The sequence below is a fragment of the Zosterops lateralis genome (genome assembly GCF_965231275.1).
Source record: "Zosterops lateralis genome assembly, chromosome: 11".
NCBI lineage: Eukaryota > Metazoa > Chordata > Aves > Passeriformes > Zosteropidae > Zosterops > Zosterops lateralis.
Window position 1 is genome coordinate 18373140 of NC_139771.1, and position 17661 is coordinate 18390800.

A 17661-nucleotide genomic window follows, 5' to 3' on the forward strand; every position below is an offset into this window, starting at 1 on the left:
ATTTGATTTTTATGGCTGACTCTTAATATACTAAAGATGTGGAATTAAGTGCAACTTGAAGAGCTGCCAGACAAAAACCTCCAAAGGATGAAGGAGTGCTCAGCAGAGGGTATGTTCATTTCTACCTTGCAGCTTCTTTTAAAAGGAACCACATCAATCTTTGGTAGTATATTAAAACATCTCAAATAGTTAACATAGACAAACATTTAAAGGTCAACATTGTTTATATTCCTATTCAAGCTGCAACACAAATTTCTTTTCTGTAGTTTTTGTTTATTTTAAAAAGGACACTTAGGAAGTTTTGAGGGCTTGAAACTACAGACAATGGGATCTCTTCCTTTGCACTGAAGTCAGCAGCAATTCTGAGACTGACCTTGTGGGTGCAGACATGGGCCTGATGTACTTAAGGAAGGCTGGATCCAGTTTGTACAATTCATTACAAATTATTCACGACACCTTTTCATGGATGTACAGAAAGCTACCATAAAAGACCATACAATATAAAACCATAAATACCCTATCACCCTTAAATCAGAGCTGTTGAGTTTGCAGGGTTTCCTACTGAGAAATTTCTGATTCTAACCTGAATAAGGGCTCTTCTGAAATCAATACAATTAAAAGACATTAACATCATCCTACACAGTGTTAGTCCCAATATAAATGAATTCTCGTTAATTGCTCATTTAAGGTACCCTTTCCCATCTACATTTACAGTATGTGCTGTTGTCAGTGCAAGACCAGATTACACTGAACATTAGAATGCAGTGCAATTTCTTTCTCTCTTGGGACAAAACCAGTGAGTAAATTTTAACATGATAGGAATGTTTCAAAGTGAAAATTGAAAACACATTTCCCCATGTCTGGATTCCACTATGTACAGCACATCTTGGAAAAGCAGCATAGCATCTCTGCATGTTTGCTTTTCACTAAGTACAGCACAGAATAAAAAGCCAACTATCTTAAAGAAATGGGAACAAACATAATCAGGTTGAACAAACAAGTAGCCAAAATAATTTTTTAAAGAAACAACTAAGAACTAAAAGAACCAACTCAACATGAAGCAAGGAATCACGTATTTAGTGGTCAAGGCAACTGTTTGGGTTTTTTTTTTTTTCAGTTTCAGTAGCAATGAACCAGTTTGAAATGTCAGAAACTCAAAAGGGCCAACCACATGTAGCACTTCTGCAGGGCTTCCACCATCCTCCTCCTTGTCCACACCAGCTCAAAACACCAAATAACAGCAAATGATCTTGGCATACAATGCACTCAATGCTTTCCAGATCAGCCTTCAAAAGCATGATGCTCTCTGTGGGCTAGGGAAGAGAGAAGGAAAAAATGGAATAGAAGAACATGTAAACTCTGTCAAGGAGTTGAAAAGATTAAAAAAGAGAAGATAAAAATGTATAAATCAGTCAAGGGAGAACACAATGTGCCAACAAGGGATCTTTCAGAATACACTGCTTGATAATACATTTATAGGGAGCCTAAAATATGAGATCTCTTAAAATCCTGATTGCAAATGGTTCCTCTAAATTAATACTTAAATTGGACAGTATGTAGAGTTATTAATAATAACTCTGAGAGTTATTAAGAGACTTATTTAATTTGTTTTGTGAATCAGACACATTATCATGAAACAAAACAGATTGCACAATGAAATTAAAAATATCTTTTGAATGACAGCTAACTTCTACATTGAAGGGACACAATTTTAATGCAATGACAGATGCTACATTCCTAAGTGATTAATGATGAATCAGGCAGGATATTCCCAAAGAAATACCTTAGCAGCATCTTGTTTTTCTAATGAAAGTAGAAATGAACAGTACAAAATACTTACATTTATAAAAGACCGCTTTAAAAGACGTGTGTGGGAGAAGTTTGTGAATCTTTTCTAAAACTTTTGCTTCATTTGCTGAAGAGGAATTCATGTTCCAGACTTGCACAATATCTTCACGGTCACGAACACTGACACTAACCCCTACTACTTCATCATCTGCACAGAGGGGAAGAAACATTAAGGAATACTTTAAAAGTGAGACATGTCTAATTTGCTACTTATGTATTATGAAACAGTGCCCAAAAGCTGGAAAAAAAAATAAAGATGTGAAAAAAAGAGCAATCTCCAGTGAGGAAAATACCAATGTCCAAACCAGACAAAGTAGTTACCAGAAAGAAACTCTGTTTTTAGAAGTTATTGGAAATACTGCCTCATGGTATTTTTATGAAGTGCCATGGGATTATTCATCTTTCCTATTAGCACTCTTAGACTTGATTAGAAGGGAATAACAAGACTCCCTCCAGTAACGTCAGCAATATGAACTCCTAAAGACAATTTACCTACAGCAATGTCTACAAGCAGAAATGGAAGGATGAGGGTGAAACAACTAAAACCCCAGGAACAGTACCTGGTGGAGATCAGACAGCAGCTTTTCCAGACTTTACTCTCTTTTTTCTTTACATTTTGTCAAGGCAGCAACAGGAAAAAAAAAAAAAAAGAAATTAAAAAAGTCCCAGTCAGGCTGCTGCTGCTTCCAGTGCTGGTAACTCAGTGCTACACTGAAGAAGCCCTTTTTGGTGTGAGGTTCTCAGAATGCAGCTTTGTGGAGAGCTCAAAGGCCATGCCACAGCTGGGAGCAGGGGTTGATCCAGCTGTGAGCTCCATGGCACAGCTGCTCTGTGCATCCCAAGGAAAGGATCACTAACAATACACAAATGTGGTGTCAGAAGCACACGGCCAAGGGCAAGAACCACCTCTGTGGACAGCAGAATATCATATATTTGCTTAAAGGTGACCCAAAGACAACTCTATCAATGTATAAAGGGTATGAGAGACCATTTGAAAGGTTATTTCTGAATCACTCTTGAAAAAAACTTGAGTAAACGTAAGAAATGCCTTTTTTTTTCATGGAATAATAGCTAGTGAAGACAATTCCTACGAGCAAATTCACTGTCACTGTAACAGCCACTTTTATCAGATATTCATGCTTAGAAGAGAAGCAAATATTCTTCAAAAAGAAATGATGGAGAAATGTCTCAATCATTACCTGCTGCACAGCAATCTGTAAATTGCTCTCCAATAGTTGCTAGCAGTAGTTCTTTCCAAACTGCAGCCTAAGGAGGCAGAAAAATGTTACATTCACATTATTATTTCTCAAATTAAAAGTTAGGTTTGCTAGCTCAGTTTTGAGTGTCTTTTCTTTCTGAGGTTGCCTAGACAGAAAGGAGTATTTATTGTAAGTGCATGCTGTGTTATGTAATTAATTGTTGGGTCTGTACAAGATGGTTCATCATAGCCAAGGAGATGCTGTGCCCATGTGTGATGAAGAATGAAGCCAAAAAAATGAGAAACAGGCATAAAGGTGTTATTTATGCTATTTACAAGGCACTGAAAGCTGACTGAAGTTCACCTTCAAGCAAACCTTTCAGAAGTGACCGAGGCCATGCGGTGCATAGTTTGAGAGATCAAAAGTACCTTCATGTCAAAAAGGGGCTGTCATTCAGCCTCTAAAACACAAGGCCTCTGGGGTCCCTAAATTCACTGCCCAGTAATTCAGGCTCTCCAAACCACTTGTCACTTCTGACAATCTTCACACCTTGGATTATAGGAGGAAAAAGACAATTTCAATTTCAGTCTTTTGTGACCACTTGGGACTGCGGGGGAGGAAAGCTGCAACTCACAGCCAAGGAAAAAGCCCACAGGCAAAAATCAATTAACTTTCAGGCTGAAAGTTTGAGTACCATCTTTCAGCATTTAATGCCTTCTGCAAGGCTGTCACATTTTTCTGACACTTCACTTTTTCTGTTTAAAGGCCTGATCCAGAGCACACTTACACACATAAACACCATGTGTGAAGAGGTCAAATCTCCTTTCTGTGGCAGTTCACAGAAGTTACTCACGTGCATTTGATTAGAGAGGCAAAGAGAAACACAGTTATTTCATTAGAGATCAAGGATATGCCTGAATAGACTTCATCTTCCACACTTTTAAATGAAAAAAATATATATATTATTAAGCATAGATTATCAAGAAAAGGTCATTCTATTTTTCTTTGTATGCCTACAAGCAAATAGTCTCGAGAACAAAGGTGATTATAAATTACCATGTTTCCAAACTGAAACACTGTAGGTTTCATTTGGTTTATAATGCATTGCCAAATGTTATCTAAAGCAAGAGATATGGGATTATTGGGAAAGAAACTTCTGCTCATTGCCTTTAAAAGGTTATGGAAGTTAAAGTAGTGTTTGGTTGTTGTGTTGGGTGATGTAAGAAGTAAAAACCTTTACAATAGCTTTATCAAACAGAGTTTAAAGAAACTCCCTTACTAAACAAGTTCTGAGTAAAGAGTCAGTGTAACATACCGTACTTTCTTTAGGGACCTTCATTTTCCATATACCTCCTTTGGCATTGCTTTCTTCTTCCCTGTTATGGGAAATAGATCAGTGAAAATAAACATTCAAATTCACATCTAGATAACCCTATGTTTGTGGTTTAACTCAGAAAAATCCCATCTGAAATGCAATTACTAACTCCAGGGAGCATGACTCTGACTTCTGACATCAGAGATAATTCTTTCATTGTTCATATGAAGTGTATCTCTCAACACCTAATCCTTTTCCCAAGTTTTGTGTGTTGGAAAACACTTGTATTTTCCCTGACTACAGACTATCTTTGAAGTGGCTGCACACTGTATGGGAACAAGCCACAAAACAATTTTACATTTTACTATGGTAACCTTTAATTTTGGAAAACCTCTGGCATATTTTCACAGAAGCAGCTTTTTACTCTTCCATTTATTCAATTTAATAAAAGAACATGAGCACACTTCATTTCAGTTTTGTGACATCTAGAAATTAATTGCCCTTATTAAAAAACGAGCTGCCTTGGGTCAGGGCAAATATAACCATTAAACTGCCTTGTAATGGCAAAGGCACAATGCACTAACCTATGAGCTTCTCAAGTTTATTCTGTCACAATTCCCTTTCTAACACTTTAAATTAGGGCTTCTAGTTTCCTGTTAAAACTCTGTAAAGGCCAAATTAAAGGAACAACCTAAAAATTCATCTTTGGAATATCTAAACCCAGTGTGACACCTATAGAGATTCCTCAAGATCAATGGTCTCCCCCCAATTCTGACAGATGCTGGGGAAAAGAGGAGGAAACTTTGGGAGGACATCTTCAAAAATCTGCATCCTCAGTTCTTACTTCAGGATTTCTCTTTCTTTCTAAAAGGAAAAGAATATAGAATGCTGAAATTGGCCAGTGTACTGTAATGGCAATCTGACAAAAGCTTCTTGGCAGTAATTATTGAAAAGTTAGCAAATTACTGATGATGAGATCAATCTCTTGCAATCCCCTTCCTAAAATGCAAAATTACTTTGATAGGCTTAAAAAGTGTTTAATTTTCAGAAATGACTTTTGCATTTTACGCCTCTAGAAGTCACTTAACAAACGAAAACTAAAAATAGGGAAAACAAACCCAAAAAAATCAAACCCCCAAATGCTCTCATTCCTCCTTACAAAGATATGAAGGCCTGCACACAATGGCTCAACTGATTTATACAGATATCAATGTTTTTTCATACCCACTTTAGCTATCCTGACCAGTCACAGTATTTTCAGAACAGTAACACAGACCTTCAGATGCATTTCACTTTAGAAAATTAACATCTCCAGTAGATTAGGACAGAAATCTCCTGTAGTAAGTCACCACAAGTTAGACAACTATGATTAAGTTAAAGAACCCTAATGCAATCAAAATCTTTGTAAATGATGCCAAAAAGATCAAAACTCTCCAGAGAGTGCTGAGGTTCTCTGAGATAAGACAGAACTGCAACAGGAAGAAGGGATGCAGTTTGATTTCAGAAAGGAAAACATCAATTTATACTTTATTCTATTACTATCCTACAATCAAGTAGGCATTTGCTGCAATGAATCACCTCATAATGTCTCAAATTAGTTTTAAACCAAAGTGCATGGGCATGTATAGGCAGATGGAGCATGTACTTCACCTGTACTTTTGCACAGGTGAAAAGGAGTGAAGGACCATCAGTTGTTTGCATCACTATTTCACCAGCTTCAGTGGAAAGGAAGTAATGTGCAAGCTAAAAAAATTAAAATAGAAGTAACTTATTCTGTGTATTCCTGAATTGAGATTCAGAGTCATATTCTAATTCCTTAGCTTCTATTTCATAATCTATTTTTGTACATTTACATCCAGAGCTGGACAATGAAATTACAGTCTGTGTTTTTAATAAAGACTCTTTGGTACAAGTCACTTTTAAAGTGAACAAGAACTTTGGGGTATTTCTTTCATTAGTCTCTTGAGTTCAGGTGTTTGCAGCCAACAGAAACAAGACCCTCCTGTCCCACACCTTTCACTCCTTCAAGTTATTCCACTGCCCATTCCCAGAAATGTCTGATGACAACACACGTACCAAAGCGGGCGCCTTTCTCCCCGCATTAAATGGTAGCTGCATCTCAGAGGCAAGTTTGTCACAGGAGGAATGTTGTTGTAGACACTCCAGAAATCCTTGAAAAGGAAAAATATTAGTGGCATTAACACCAGAGAGTGTTTCATGCAGATTTATTTCCTTGCTAATTTTCTCTGAACCAATTACACATCCTTCTCCTGGGGAATGGGCACCCTCTATGTTATAATAAAATGCCTTGAAAAGAATTTCTAACAGAATCATTTCTACTTTTATTTTCTTTTTAGATGCCAATCCTGCATACATGAAGGTGGAAAAAAGGGAAGCAGTCCAAATGTGGATTATTCTTTTGCATATAGAGGGAAAAAAATCATCAAAACCAGAGTTACACTGACTATATCAGAACAAACCAGTACTTAAAACTTCCTTAGCATATTAAAAAGCTATATTTATATCAAATATCCACCTTGGTTAATTTAAGTCTAGACTAAGCATCATTATGATTATCCTGAGTTATAAAAACACCACAAACAATAATTCTGGTGAAGTGAATGTCTAACCAGCAACACAACTAGTTTGTCTGAGTGAAAGGTTTCAACCAGATGTAAAGAACATGAGATGCATTTGTTAATACAGGAGTGGGGGACAAAATTCAAAGATTCAAGTTACCAGGAACCATTGGATTACTTCCCAGTGTTTCTGCTGGTAAAAGCAGAAGCTGTCAGGCAGGTTTGGGGTGGACAAAAAGGCACCCAAAAGCAGTAGTGAGCAAAAGGGAGGGATGATTGAAAAGAACCCAATCTCTTCTCTCTTTATCCAGCAGCTGGGAATAGAAAGGATATTTAAAGACTTAAGTTGCATCAACTCAAGTGATGCAATATTAATCATTAGTGCAACTCATTAAGTATTATCTAGACATAATATGTAAGTATTATCTAATACATTAAGTAATATCTAATACTTAATCACTAGCTCAACTTTAGAAACAAGGATTACAACATTGAGTGATAAAGTTTTGTGGCCCTTGGCAATGCTGCCTAACAGCCATTACCTTTACCCAGCCACAAGAAGAAACCGAAGACTACTAAAAATGTAAAAACTTGGTATGAAACACCAGTTTCAACTATGATCTTACTCCTAAATGGTTGTGTACCCAAACACAGAAGAAGGATTGCAGAGGTACACTGGCAGATGGTGTGGAAACATTTGAGAGCTCTTTTTGTTCTGAACTAGGGGATGTCGTTTGGAAGGTTTTGTGTTTGGAAATCTCATGCAATGTACAAAGTCGTGCAGACCTTCATGAGAAAGCCTTTTTAAAAACTTCAGTAGATTGCTACAGGTGTGCTTCTTAAAGAGAAGAATCTGGCATTACCCTAAAATTTCAGAGACTTAGTGAACTAGTCAGCTTAGCACTAAGGTGAGAAAAATACCAATTTCCTACACACTTCATGCTAACTGTGGTATTAAAACAGAAATACAATTTTACTTGCAAGAGCTACCCACTACTAGGCAATGGCAGATGACACAGACATGCAGAATTTCTCCCTGCTGCAAGTATCACACGATTTAAGAGTCCTTTAATTCAGTTTGCTAGAACCTTTTTTTAGATATGTACTCAGGGAGAGAAACCCCACCAAAAAAATAAATGAAATAAAAGCGCCACATGCTGCAATTTTTAGTCTTTGCACAATTAGTTTCTGTATTAAAAAAGGGAGAAAAGGCTGGAAAGATATTTTAAATACATCAAGTATAATAATTCAATGTACTAATGGAAACTCGGGAAGGTTTCAGAATCCATGATGCCCAATCCAATACGCCTCCTCCTTTCCCCATCCAGAAAGCCAAATGAAATTCAAACACTGACTCAGTAATACAAACACACAACACCAGCAACACTCACGTTTCACACCTCAGGTAAGGAAAGCTACAGGTGTGACTCATCCTAGGAGGAAAAACGAAACTTGAGGTGTGAAGTTACATTAATAACATGTGGCAGCTCCTGTAGCCGAGCCAGACGCCTCACCTGCACTGTTTGTACTGTATAAATCTTCTTCAAATTTAATGCACATTCAGCCGCTGTTGCACCAGGAAGTGACCTTGAAGACAAAGCACTGATTAATTAAGATATTTATTTTATCAAGGAGGGGGAGAAAGGAGATTGAGAGGGAATGTGAATCATACAAGTGTGAAGTTGAAATGTTCACTGACATGTCAAAGAGGAAGTCCAACCCCAAATTATCCTGCATCATTTAAACCTAGGAGCTAAAGTTCTTTTATACTTGTGAATAAATTAATATTTGCCCAGGTAATTCGTAAAACTAAACAGAAGTATGAGGCGTTTTAGCCCAGCAGCATAGTGCTGCTCTCAGAGCTACCACACACCATCAAAACCTCTGCTGTTCACAGCTGATGGGCTACCAGAAGGGCACCGCATGATCCTACCCCGAAATTATTTTCAATTGCATTTAATACACCCCAGCCCCCGTTTTTAGCATTTTTAAGGCGTTCTCAGTGCTTCACATTTTGAAAAAGAATCTCATCCGCACTGCCTGTGCTGGCCGGGCCCTCAGCGCGGGCCGCTAGGTGGCGCAGGCGCACAGCCGGCGGGCAGGCGGGGCGCGGGCACGGCACAGGGGAGCGCGGGCACGGCACGGGGCGCGGGCACGGCACAGGGGAGCGCGGGCACGGCACAGGGGGGCGCGGGCACGGCACAGGGGAGCGCGGGCACGGCACAGGGGGGCGCGGGCACGGCACAGGGGAGCGCGGGCACGGGGGAGCTGGGGCACGGCACAGGGGAGCGCGGGCACGGCACAGGGGGGCGCGGGCACGGCCGCACCTTCCCCCTCAGCCCCTCACCGCCCTCACCGGGCCCGGCCACACACCTCCCGGGCCCCTCGCTACCCCTGAAGGGCGGGAGAACAAGTCCCACAGGTCAGGCAGGCCATGGCAGCCAGGGAACCTCCATGACTCCAGGCAGTTCTTCCACCATGGGCAGTGATGCCCTCAAGCCACACCACCATGGCCTTTAAAGCCAAGACATCCTTGGGTTGGTTCCACTGCCAGGCACCCTGGTACACCAGGCGTGGTGCAGCTTATGTAGCTCACCCTCACCCTGATCATCACCAGCTCCACCCAGAGCTGCCTCCTTCTCTCAAGGGCCTTCAGGAGAAGCCATAAGAGGAGTGGTTGAGGTCATTTGTGCTGTTCAGCCTGGAGGAGACTGAGGGGAGACCTCCTTGCAGTCTACAAGTTCCTCATGAGGGGAAGCAGAGGGGTGGGCACTGATCTCTGTGGTGACCACTGACCCAAGGGAATGGCTGGAGCTGTGGCAGGGGAGGTTTAGACAAGATATCAGGAAAAGATTCCTCCCCTGAGGGTGGTCAGGCACTGAACAGTCTCCCCAGGGAATGGTCACAGTCCCAGGGCTGCCAAGGAGCACTTGGTCAATGTTCTGAAGCACAGGGCATGATGACCCTTGGGGATGGATGGTCATGTGCAGGGCCGGGAGTTGGACTTGCTCCTCATGGGTCCCTTCCAGCCCAGGATATTTTGTGATTCTTTAGGCACACACAGCACCAGCTGCATCCCATCATCTGAAAGGTCTTTTCCAACCTAAATGGTCCTATTTATAATTTTTTTCATTACTCTTCAGTGCATGAGACATGGGACAGTGCATCCACACCCCCAGACATCCCTGTGTTCCTATCACTGCGCTAACTGCATTGTAACACCCACCTTACAATTCCCAGCACACAATCCCACAGGCACAATTTTGGGGGAATGAGGTCAAAATTGCTGAGGCACATTCAATTTCTTAGAACTAGAAACATTTTTCTTTCCCTTCAGAAGCTGAAGTAGGATTTCTAAAGAAAAACGAACATCAAAGACAAAAGCAACCTCCCATTGTGTCTCAGAAGAGGAAACAAAAATGTGTAAAATTACTAAATCTGGAAACAGAAGCAAGAGAAAAGGTTTAAGGAAACAGAAGAAAACGCAGCTGTTGCTCGGGTACCAGCTGAAGAAAGGATAAAAGCAAACCAGATCTCAGCATCCCTCCCTGATACATCTGATCAGCATGAAATACGTCCAGGGAAACACTGAAGTTACCCTCAGTTGTTACAGATATAATTGAAGCTCTAGGCAAACCCTAGATATTCATGTAAAGGAAGAAATTTAATATGCAAAACTACTGAAACAGCATCACATCTTCAAAAGTCTAATAATAGCTCTAAGGTTTTTTCAAAGCTCCTAGTAAAATAAGCTGCTTTAAAAATACATACAAAACCAGCAGAAAAATACCTCCCAACTTTTTCAGTATAAAACAGGCAAACTAACATCTGCTTTACTGTTTGCCTGTTAATTACCAGAACTAAGAGCACATTACAATGATGGAATTGGCAGGAAACAAACAAGAAGAATCAACAAGAAATCCCCACGGCACAGCTTGTAGTCTAGTGGCCCATGAACTATGAGAACTCCCATGAAAAAAAAACTGATAACTTAAAACCAGCAACAAAAAATCTGTCATGAATGTGATAAAAGGAATTATCATAGTAAGGTTTGGAGGTCTGGGGTTTTTTTCGTGTGTGTGTTTTGGCGTTTTTTATGTACACTGTACACTCAGCATTAAAGAGCAAAAAGAGAAATTTACCATATTTTAGAGAAACAGCCAGTCAGATTGCTTTTGATAGAAAAAAAAAAAAAAAAAAAAAAAAAAGGGGGAATAAGTTTAAACAGACTTAAAACTTATCAAGTGATTTAACTATTTGTCAGTAGAGAGTAGTGAATTCACAGCCAGCTACCCCTTGTTCTTTTTTTGCCAACCATACTAGCACCTCTCAACCAACACTTTGTTCCATGTAGAATGGAACATAAACAGGCAAAACCTGAGATAAATTTTGCCTCTTTTTGTCTCACCCCAGTGCGCAAGAAATTACTTCTCTTCTGGACTATTTCTGCCACTGGTGGCTTCACAGTCACCAAGGCATCTGGCATTACATATGTTGTACAACAGACACTATCATCACTTGATATCCTCGTGCTGATACTGCCACTGAGTTGCTTCAATAGTAAGGTCTGCTCAAATAAAAAATTAAAATGTATTCTCTAGCCATGGCCTCCAAAGGTTACCTAGATCATCATGGTAGCCATTTAGCAAATTTAATGCCATTTAAAAGAGCAGCTAAGACAGGTAGACAGAATATACCACTCCAAGGTTATAAAATGGTTCATTTTGATAGTTGTAAGTAACATTTTCCAGAGAAACTGTGATCAGCTGGCAGAAAGCACCAACCAAGCAGCAAATTACCTATTTTAAAAGTTATGGTTAGTGACCATTTATTCCTAGTAACCTGCCTGGTAAATGCTCCAGGGCCACCAGATTACAGTGTTATTTCAACCTCTCATTCAGCTCTGGAAAGTGTCAGTCATTTATGGATATGAGCATGAACACCCAAATGTTTTTATCTGAAAAACAAACAATTAAACAAAACCAAAATCCTACTAAAAAACCGTAATAGAGAAAATGATGATGCATCAATTTAAAAGTAAAGGATCATTTGCTTCAGAATTTACACCTGCACAATTTGGTTTGATGCATGAGTATAAGGCAGAGACAGTATTTTAATCAGACAGACAGAAGAAAAAAGCCTTGAATTTCCTGCAAAATTCCAGACTGCTGACAAATCTGAACTGTAGTGTTTCTGTTTCACCCAGAAACTCACAGATCCACTCAGGGGTTTTATGCCTTGAAACCCATGAAATTGGGATTTATTTTCCTTTTGAGTACACACTATAAGTTAAATTTAAATTAAGTTAGCAGAAATGACAGATGATTTTCAAGTGAAAGAATCTGTAGAAATCCCTATTTCTATGATTCTCCAGCAAAAACTTGCACTATAAGGTAGGAGTAGTGAGACAGTTGTGTACTTTACTAAAAACCTCAGTACACGTGGTGCTACAAAACAAGACCTGCAAATATTGACCCTCAAAATGAAGCCATTACAGGATTCTTCCCATTCAGATAATTTTACTGCCATCAACAATACAGATAATCCAATATGCCCTACTGACCTGTCAGTTATTGCCATGGTGAACAATTCATTTTCAAGAACACAACAGGCCCTGCCAATCCCCAAGAGCATAGGAACAGGAAGGAGCAGGATCACAGCACCAGCTTGGCACTGACAGATCCTCTGGGGGTGGAAATAGTTGTTCTGTTACCACTTCACCTACAATTGTGCATCTGGGTTTCCCATGGAGAGTCTGCACATAAAATATTTCAATGGTTCTCCTGGTCTGCCTATTTCATGCCCTGTGATGCCACTGTATCTTCAGAACCTTTTTAGGAGAAAATTTAGTGCAGTATCAGGACTAAGTGAGTTGCCTATTCAGGCCACTGTACAGCATCTCGTGGTGAATCACATGGGAATGTAAAAACAGGAATAATCTCCACAAAATGAATCCTAATGCCAGCTTTCTTTGCTACTCCTTCATTATTCCAGCACGAATAAAGAACAAAGGATACAAAGATAAATTCCATTGTTTTATCCATGAATAAACCTCCAGGTGGTTGTGCTTATGTTAATTTCTGATGCTGAACTGTAGCTTTTCTGTTTTTCTGCAAAGAATTAAGTATAGAAGTTGTTTCATATGTGCTCACACTGGCCTTTGTTTCCCAGTGGGAATCTCATCACAGCTTTAGCGGGAGCTTTAAAAGCTGCCAAGCAGTTTTGAAAATACCCCTGTAAGTGCTTAGCCACAACTTCTTTTGGTATAAATAAGCAAAATATTTACTTACAAAGCATAAAGTCAAAAACATGCTGTGGCAACTAAATAAATCTGGTAATCCATTCTGAATACAAAGACTGATTTCAAGCCATCAAAGCCTGTCAAAATGCACTTACTGGATTGAACATTCTTATAATATTAACCATCATTTTTCATTGTAAGCCACCTACTCATAAGCTGTAATAGATGAAATAGATGATCCTAGATAAATAAATTTTGCTATAGGGAAGAAGGGAAATTATTAAGTTTAGTTTCAAATATCTGATGTGTTCAGTTAGGAAGATTAACACATTATTAAAATGGTCCAGGTTATCAAAATGTATCTACTCAGCTTTATATAGAATTCATCTACAACATACAGAGGAGATATTATAAGGATAATATCTTATGTAAGAATATTTTGTCTTTGCTGGAATAGACAAATAACACTGCTTAATTGACAATGTTTATAAGCACATACTTCCCCTCACAGAGATACTGAAGAGTTAAACTATTCTTGCAAGAGAATTAAGATTATCTAAAGGGCATTGTTCAAAGTCAGGCACGAAAACAGGGCAAGCAGGCCATGATCCTGCAAAGTGATGGGAAACTGGGAGGAGACACAGTCAGGACAACTGACCCCAGCTGACCCAAGGGATAGTGCAGACCATCTGACATTGTGCTCAGTATATGAAGTGGAGGAAGGAGGAGGAAGGAACGATGTTTGGAGTGATGTTGTTTGTCTTCCCACGTCACATGGGATGGAGCCCTGCTCTCCTGGAGGTGGCTGAACACCTGCCTGCCCATGGGAAGCAGTGAATTAATTCCTTGTTTTTCTTTGCCTGCGTGTGAGGCTTTTGCTTTCCCTATTAAACTGTCATTATCTCAGCCCACGACTTTTCCAGCTTTTAGCCTTCTAATTCTCTCCCTGATCCTGCTGGTGGGGGAATGAGTGAGCATCTGTGTGGTGCTTGGGTTTTGTCTGGGGTTAAACCCCACTATGTGATACCCAGCCTGAGAGACAGCTGAGATTTGAAAAGTTTATTAAGTAGAATATTTGCATCATGTCCACATGTACATCAGAAACTATAACCATCTTCACAGCTTTGTAGTTACACAAATATCACACCCAGATCCACAGCCCCAAATCCCATTAAGGGATGGTTTCAAGTGCATAAGGTGGCTCGTTATCTTTGATGGCCATGTCACTTGACTTTTCCTTTTGTGCAATTCCGGTGTTGAATGTGCTACACAATATAGTGTAATGCTCATATTTTATTTGTTATATTCAGTGATGCACATTGACACTTCGTTGTAAAAAATAACTGAAAGACTAGACAATGTAGCAAAGCTTAAGAAGGCAACCTTTCCTTTCAGAGCCAGAAGCCACTACAAGCAGAACTAGAGTCCTGAGATAAGCACAAGTGTAAAGAGTCAGCAGCATGAATCAGCTTCCCAAGGTGGCACCAAAAGCTCCTGCGAGCCTTGCTGAAATTCCCCCTGCTCCCTAACATCACTGCAGGCAAAAATCCTACCAATGAGACATGTGGGTATGAACGTGGAAATCTATAGAATGGGGTTGTATAAACAACAGATCTAAACTCGTGTTTTCCAAACTTTTAGCACTTGACCTTGGAGCATTTTTACAGTTAAAAAGGAAATATCATTCATCTTAAGAGAAAAACACCTGCCAGCTTCTCTGCACCTTCTTTGGAACTGCTGACCTGCAAGCATTTCAAGATCATAGATAGGATCTTTTTTGTCAAACTGGTGAATAATATTCTCTCAAAGCTTTCATCATGCTCATTTTCCTAAGGCATTTACAGGATAAGATAGCAAAGAGCACTATCAGATGGTTGCTATTTCAGACACAGATTTCAAGAAAGGCTTACCACTAACAGGAAATGCAGATGCTCTGTGACACGTGTGGGATGATGAACCAGGACCTGGCCACAGGATGCCACCCTCCAGGTGTTCAGCCTGTGCCAAGGCATTCACAGAAATAAGTGCTGATGTAGATAAAACAAAGGCATTTACTTCCAAAGCAGGAGATGGATCCAGTGCTGCTATGATAAAAGCAAGGCCATGAACCCCAAGGGTAGCACATCACTAGTTGCTACAGAAAGTACCACTTAGCTGATGGATATTTATTTTAACAGCATGACTTAATGAAAAGATATGTTTTAGAGATCTTGAAATTGTATGTCATGGATCTCTCTCACAGTAATTTAATAGAAAGAGATAACTACGTATCCATCTCAACATCTATTTATCCTTAAGCGTCACTTCTTCCTGCTTTTCTCTGTAAGTACAGGGTAAAATGTAGCAGCGGTCAAAAATCAATACCATCTCCTGAGGAAACAGCACTGCTCCACACTAGGTGCTACTGAAATTGGTTAAAAAAGTACCCACAGTTACTTTCTATGGAAAGTCCAACAGATACAAGCCTAAGCCTCCACCAAATCTCTGTGGATGTACCAATAAATGCCCCAGCCACTTCTGTGGGGCTCTGCAGAGAGACGTGAATTTCCACACACAGCAGTAAATTAAGATCATGGTTCCATTTCTTGTGTGCTTTTTAACGCCTTAAATGATCTTCGAGTGTATAAAACATGTCTTGTTTGCTGTCGTTCTTGTTTCCTGTCATTATTCTATCCCTGTTACTGGTAAACAAAACACAGTTTTGTGTATTTATGGTCCCACTTCTTTTTTCTTATATATACACTCTTGGATATATAAGTTTAGAAACAACCCTACTAATTAAATGCATTTACATGTGACCTGAAAAGTAAAAAAAAAAAAGAAATACATCTATAGAATAACTGAATTTTAAGAGTCTAAAGCATTGTGGAAATAAGACAAGAAATAAGACAAGAACTCAAAATGGATTTTAACTGCTGACACTGATTATAAAAAATAGACATGCTTATCTCCACATAACTTATGTAAACAAACAGACCTGGCTGGTGACTTGATTAAACACCAGGTCAAATGATGCCTTTTTTAAAACAAGAAGCAAAAATACAACTTGGATCTCAAACCTGAACACAACTGCGTCATAACTGCAAAAGGAGTAATCAGAAATAACTGGTGGGTTTATTTATTAGATTTGATTTGCTGGACCTGAGTTATCAACAGTTTCTTGTTATTTCTCTGTCATGAGTTGGAAAGTTACCAGAAAAATAACTAAAGAGGAGAATTTTACCAGTAGCATGGGGCAATATGTTCAGTGGCAGAAAAGCTGATAAACTTGCTTTCTGCATTGGGGAGAGAGGAGAAATACACCAAAAATTTAGAAAAGGAAGCTGTAGATTAAACAACAAGATGCCAGAAAATACATGCTAGGAAAACAACATCAAATACTGGTAAGAAACTTTCAGTTTGGACTTTGGCACTTCTTCCCTATGCCTCGCTGTGTGCACCACAGGGGTGAGCTCCCTTGGCAGCCTCTTTCAACGGCATCAGAAGCTCAAACTTCAAGCAAGCAAAGTGTAATAAGAACCTGCAGGTAATAAATAAATTTGAGCTAATCCTTCAAAACGTATCACTTCGGATTTTAAGAACTGATCACCTGCGGGAGCCAAACCTGATATTAAAGAGTTGTAAGAGTCAGCATGTCACCGGGTCCATCTGGGGCAGCAGGGATGCACAAACCACAGGGATGCACAAACCACAGGGATGCACAAACCACAAGGATGCACAAAGCACAGCAGCAAAGCACAACCTTCACCCTTCTATTCCCGGGGCTGGCGAGCGTCACCTCTAAATTTAGAGCTCAAACCTCCACCGACCGTGCTTGGACCAATGTGCGTCTGCTAAACTACCGAACCGAAAGCGTTTCCAAACCAGTTTCACTACGTGGAACCGCTCCCGACGCCCTCGATGGGGACAGGCACCGGGACAGTCCCTCGCACCAGGCACGTTTCCCAGCATTAACTTCCCGGATCCAATCTTCGGGCGAGCGAACCCATAACCCCAGAGATGCGCATCCCTTCCTAGAGGGAGTCGGGGGGTTTCCCCAGCTCCCGCCGCCCCCCGGCCCCACTCACTTGTCCAGCCAGAAGGTCCATGGCGAGTGCAGCGGCAGCCCCGGCGCGCCCCGCTCGGGGGGGCTGAGCGCCATCTCCCCGGGCTGGGGGGGCGAGGGGCGGGACGGGCCGCGGGGAGGGGACAAGGGACGCTGCGAGGAGGGACTCGGATAGGGTGAGCGGGACTCGGGCTTGGGCTAGAGATGGAGAGATGGGGACGGGATGCGACGGGAAGAACAGACAGACAGGAGAGGGGCAGGGTGATGACAAGAGATGGACATGGCCCAGGGACCATTGGAGAGCGTGGGTGGCATCCCAAAGGGGCACAAGGCGCTCGCTCTGTCCCGTTACTGCCTCTCCTGCAGGGCATGGCTGAAGGAATCTCTGATTTTCTTCCTGAGATCTTTACAACAATCCCCGGCCACGAGGTGTG

At 40.6% G+C, this 17661-nt stretch overlaps 1 protein-coding gene across 1 annotated transcript; it reads right to left on the reverse strand.

Moving 5' to 3' along the window:
- Nucleotides 1–304: 304 nt before the first annotated feature.
- On the reverse strand, nucleotides 305–17331 carry EIF4E3 (eukaryotic translation initiation factor 4E family member 3). Its single transcript, XM_083869702.1, has 7 exons — nucleotides 17250–17331; nucleotides 8456–8528; nucleotides 6439–6533; nucleotides 4363–4423; nucleotides 3048–3114; nucleotides 1841–1996; nucleotides 305–1313 (listed from the first exon to the last, which is right to left on the reverse strand). Exons 1-7 carry the CDS (start codon nucleotides 17321–17323, stop codon nucleotides 1282–1284), a joined length of 558 nt encoding a protein of 185 aa, XP_083725828.1. The 5' UTR covers nucleotides 17324–17331; the 3' UTR covers nucleotides 305–1281.
- Between the last annotated feature and the right edge of the window lie 330 nt (nucleotides 17332–17661).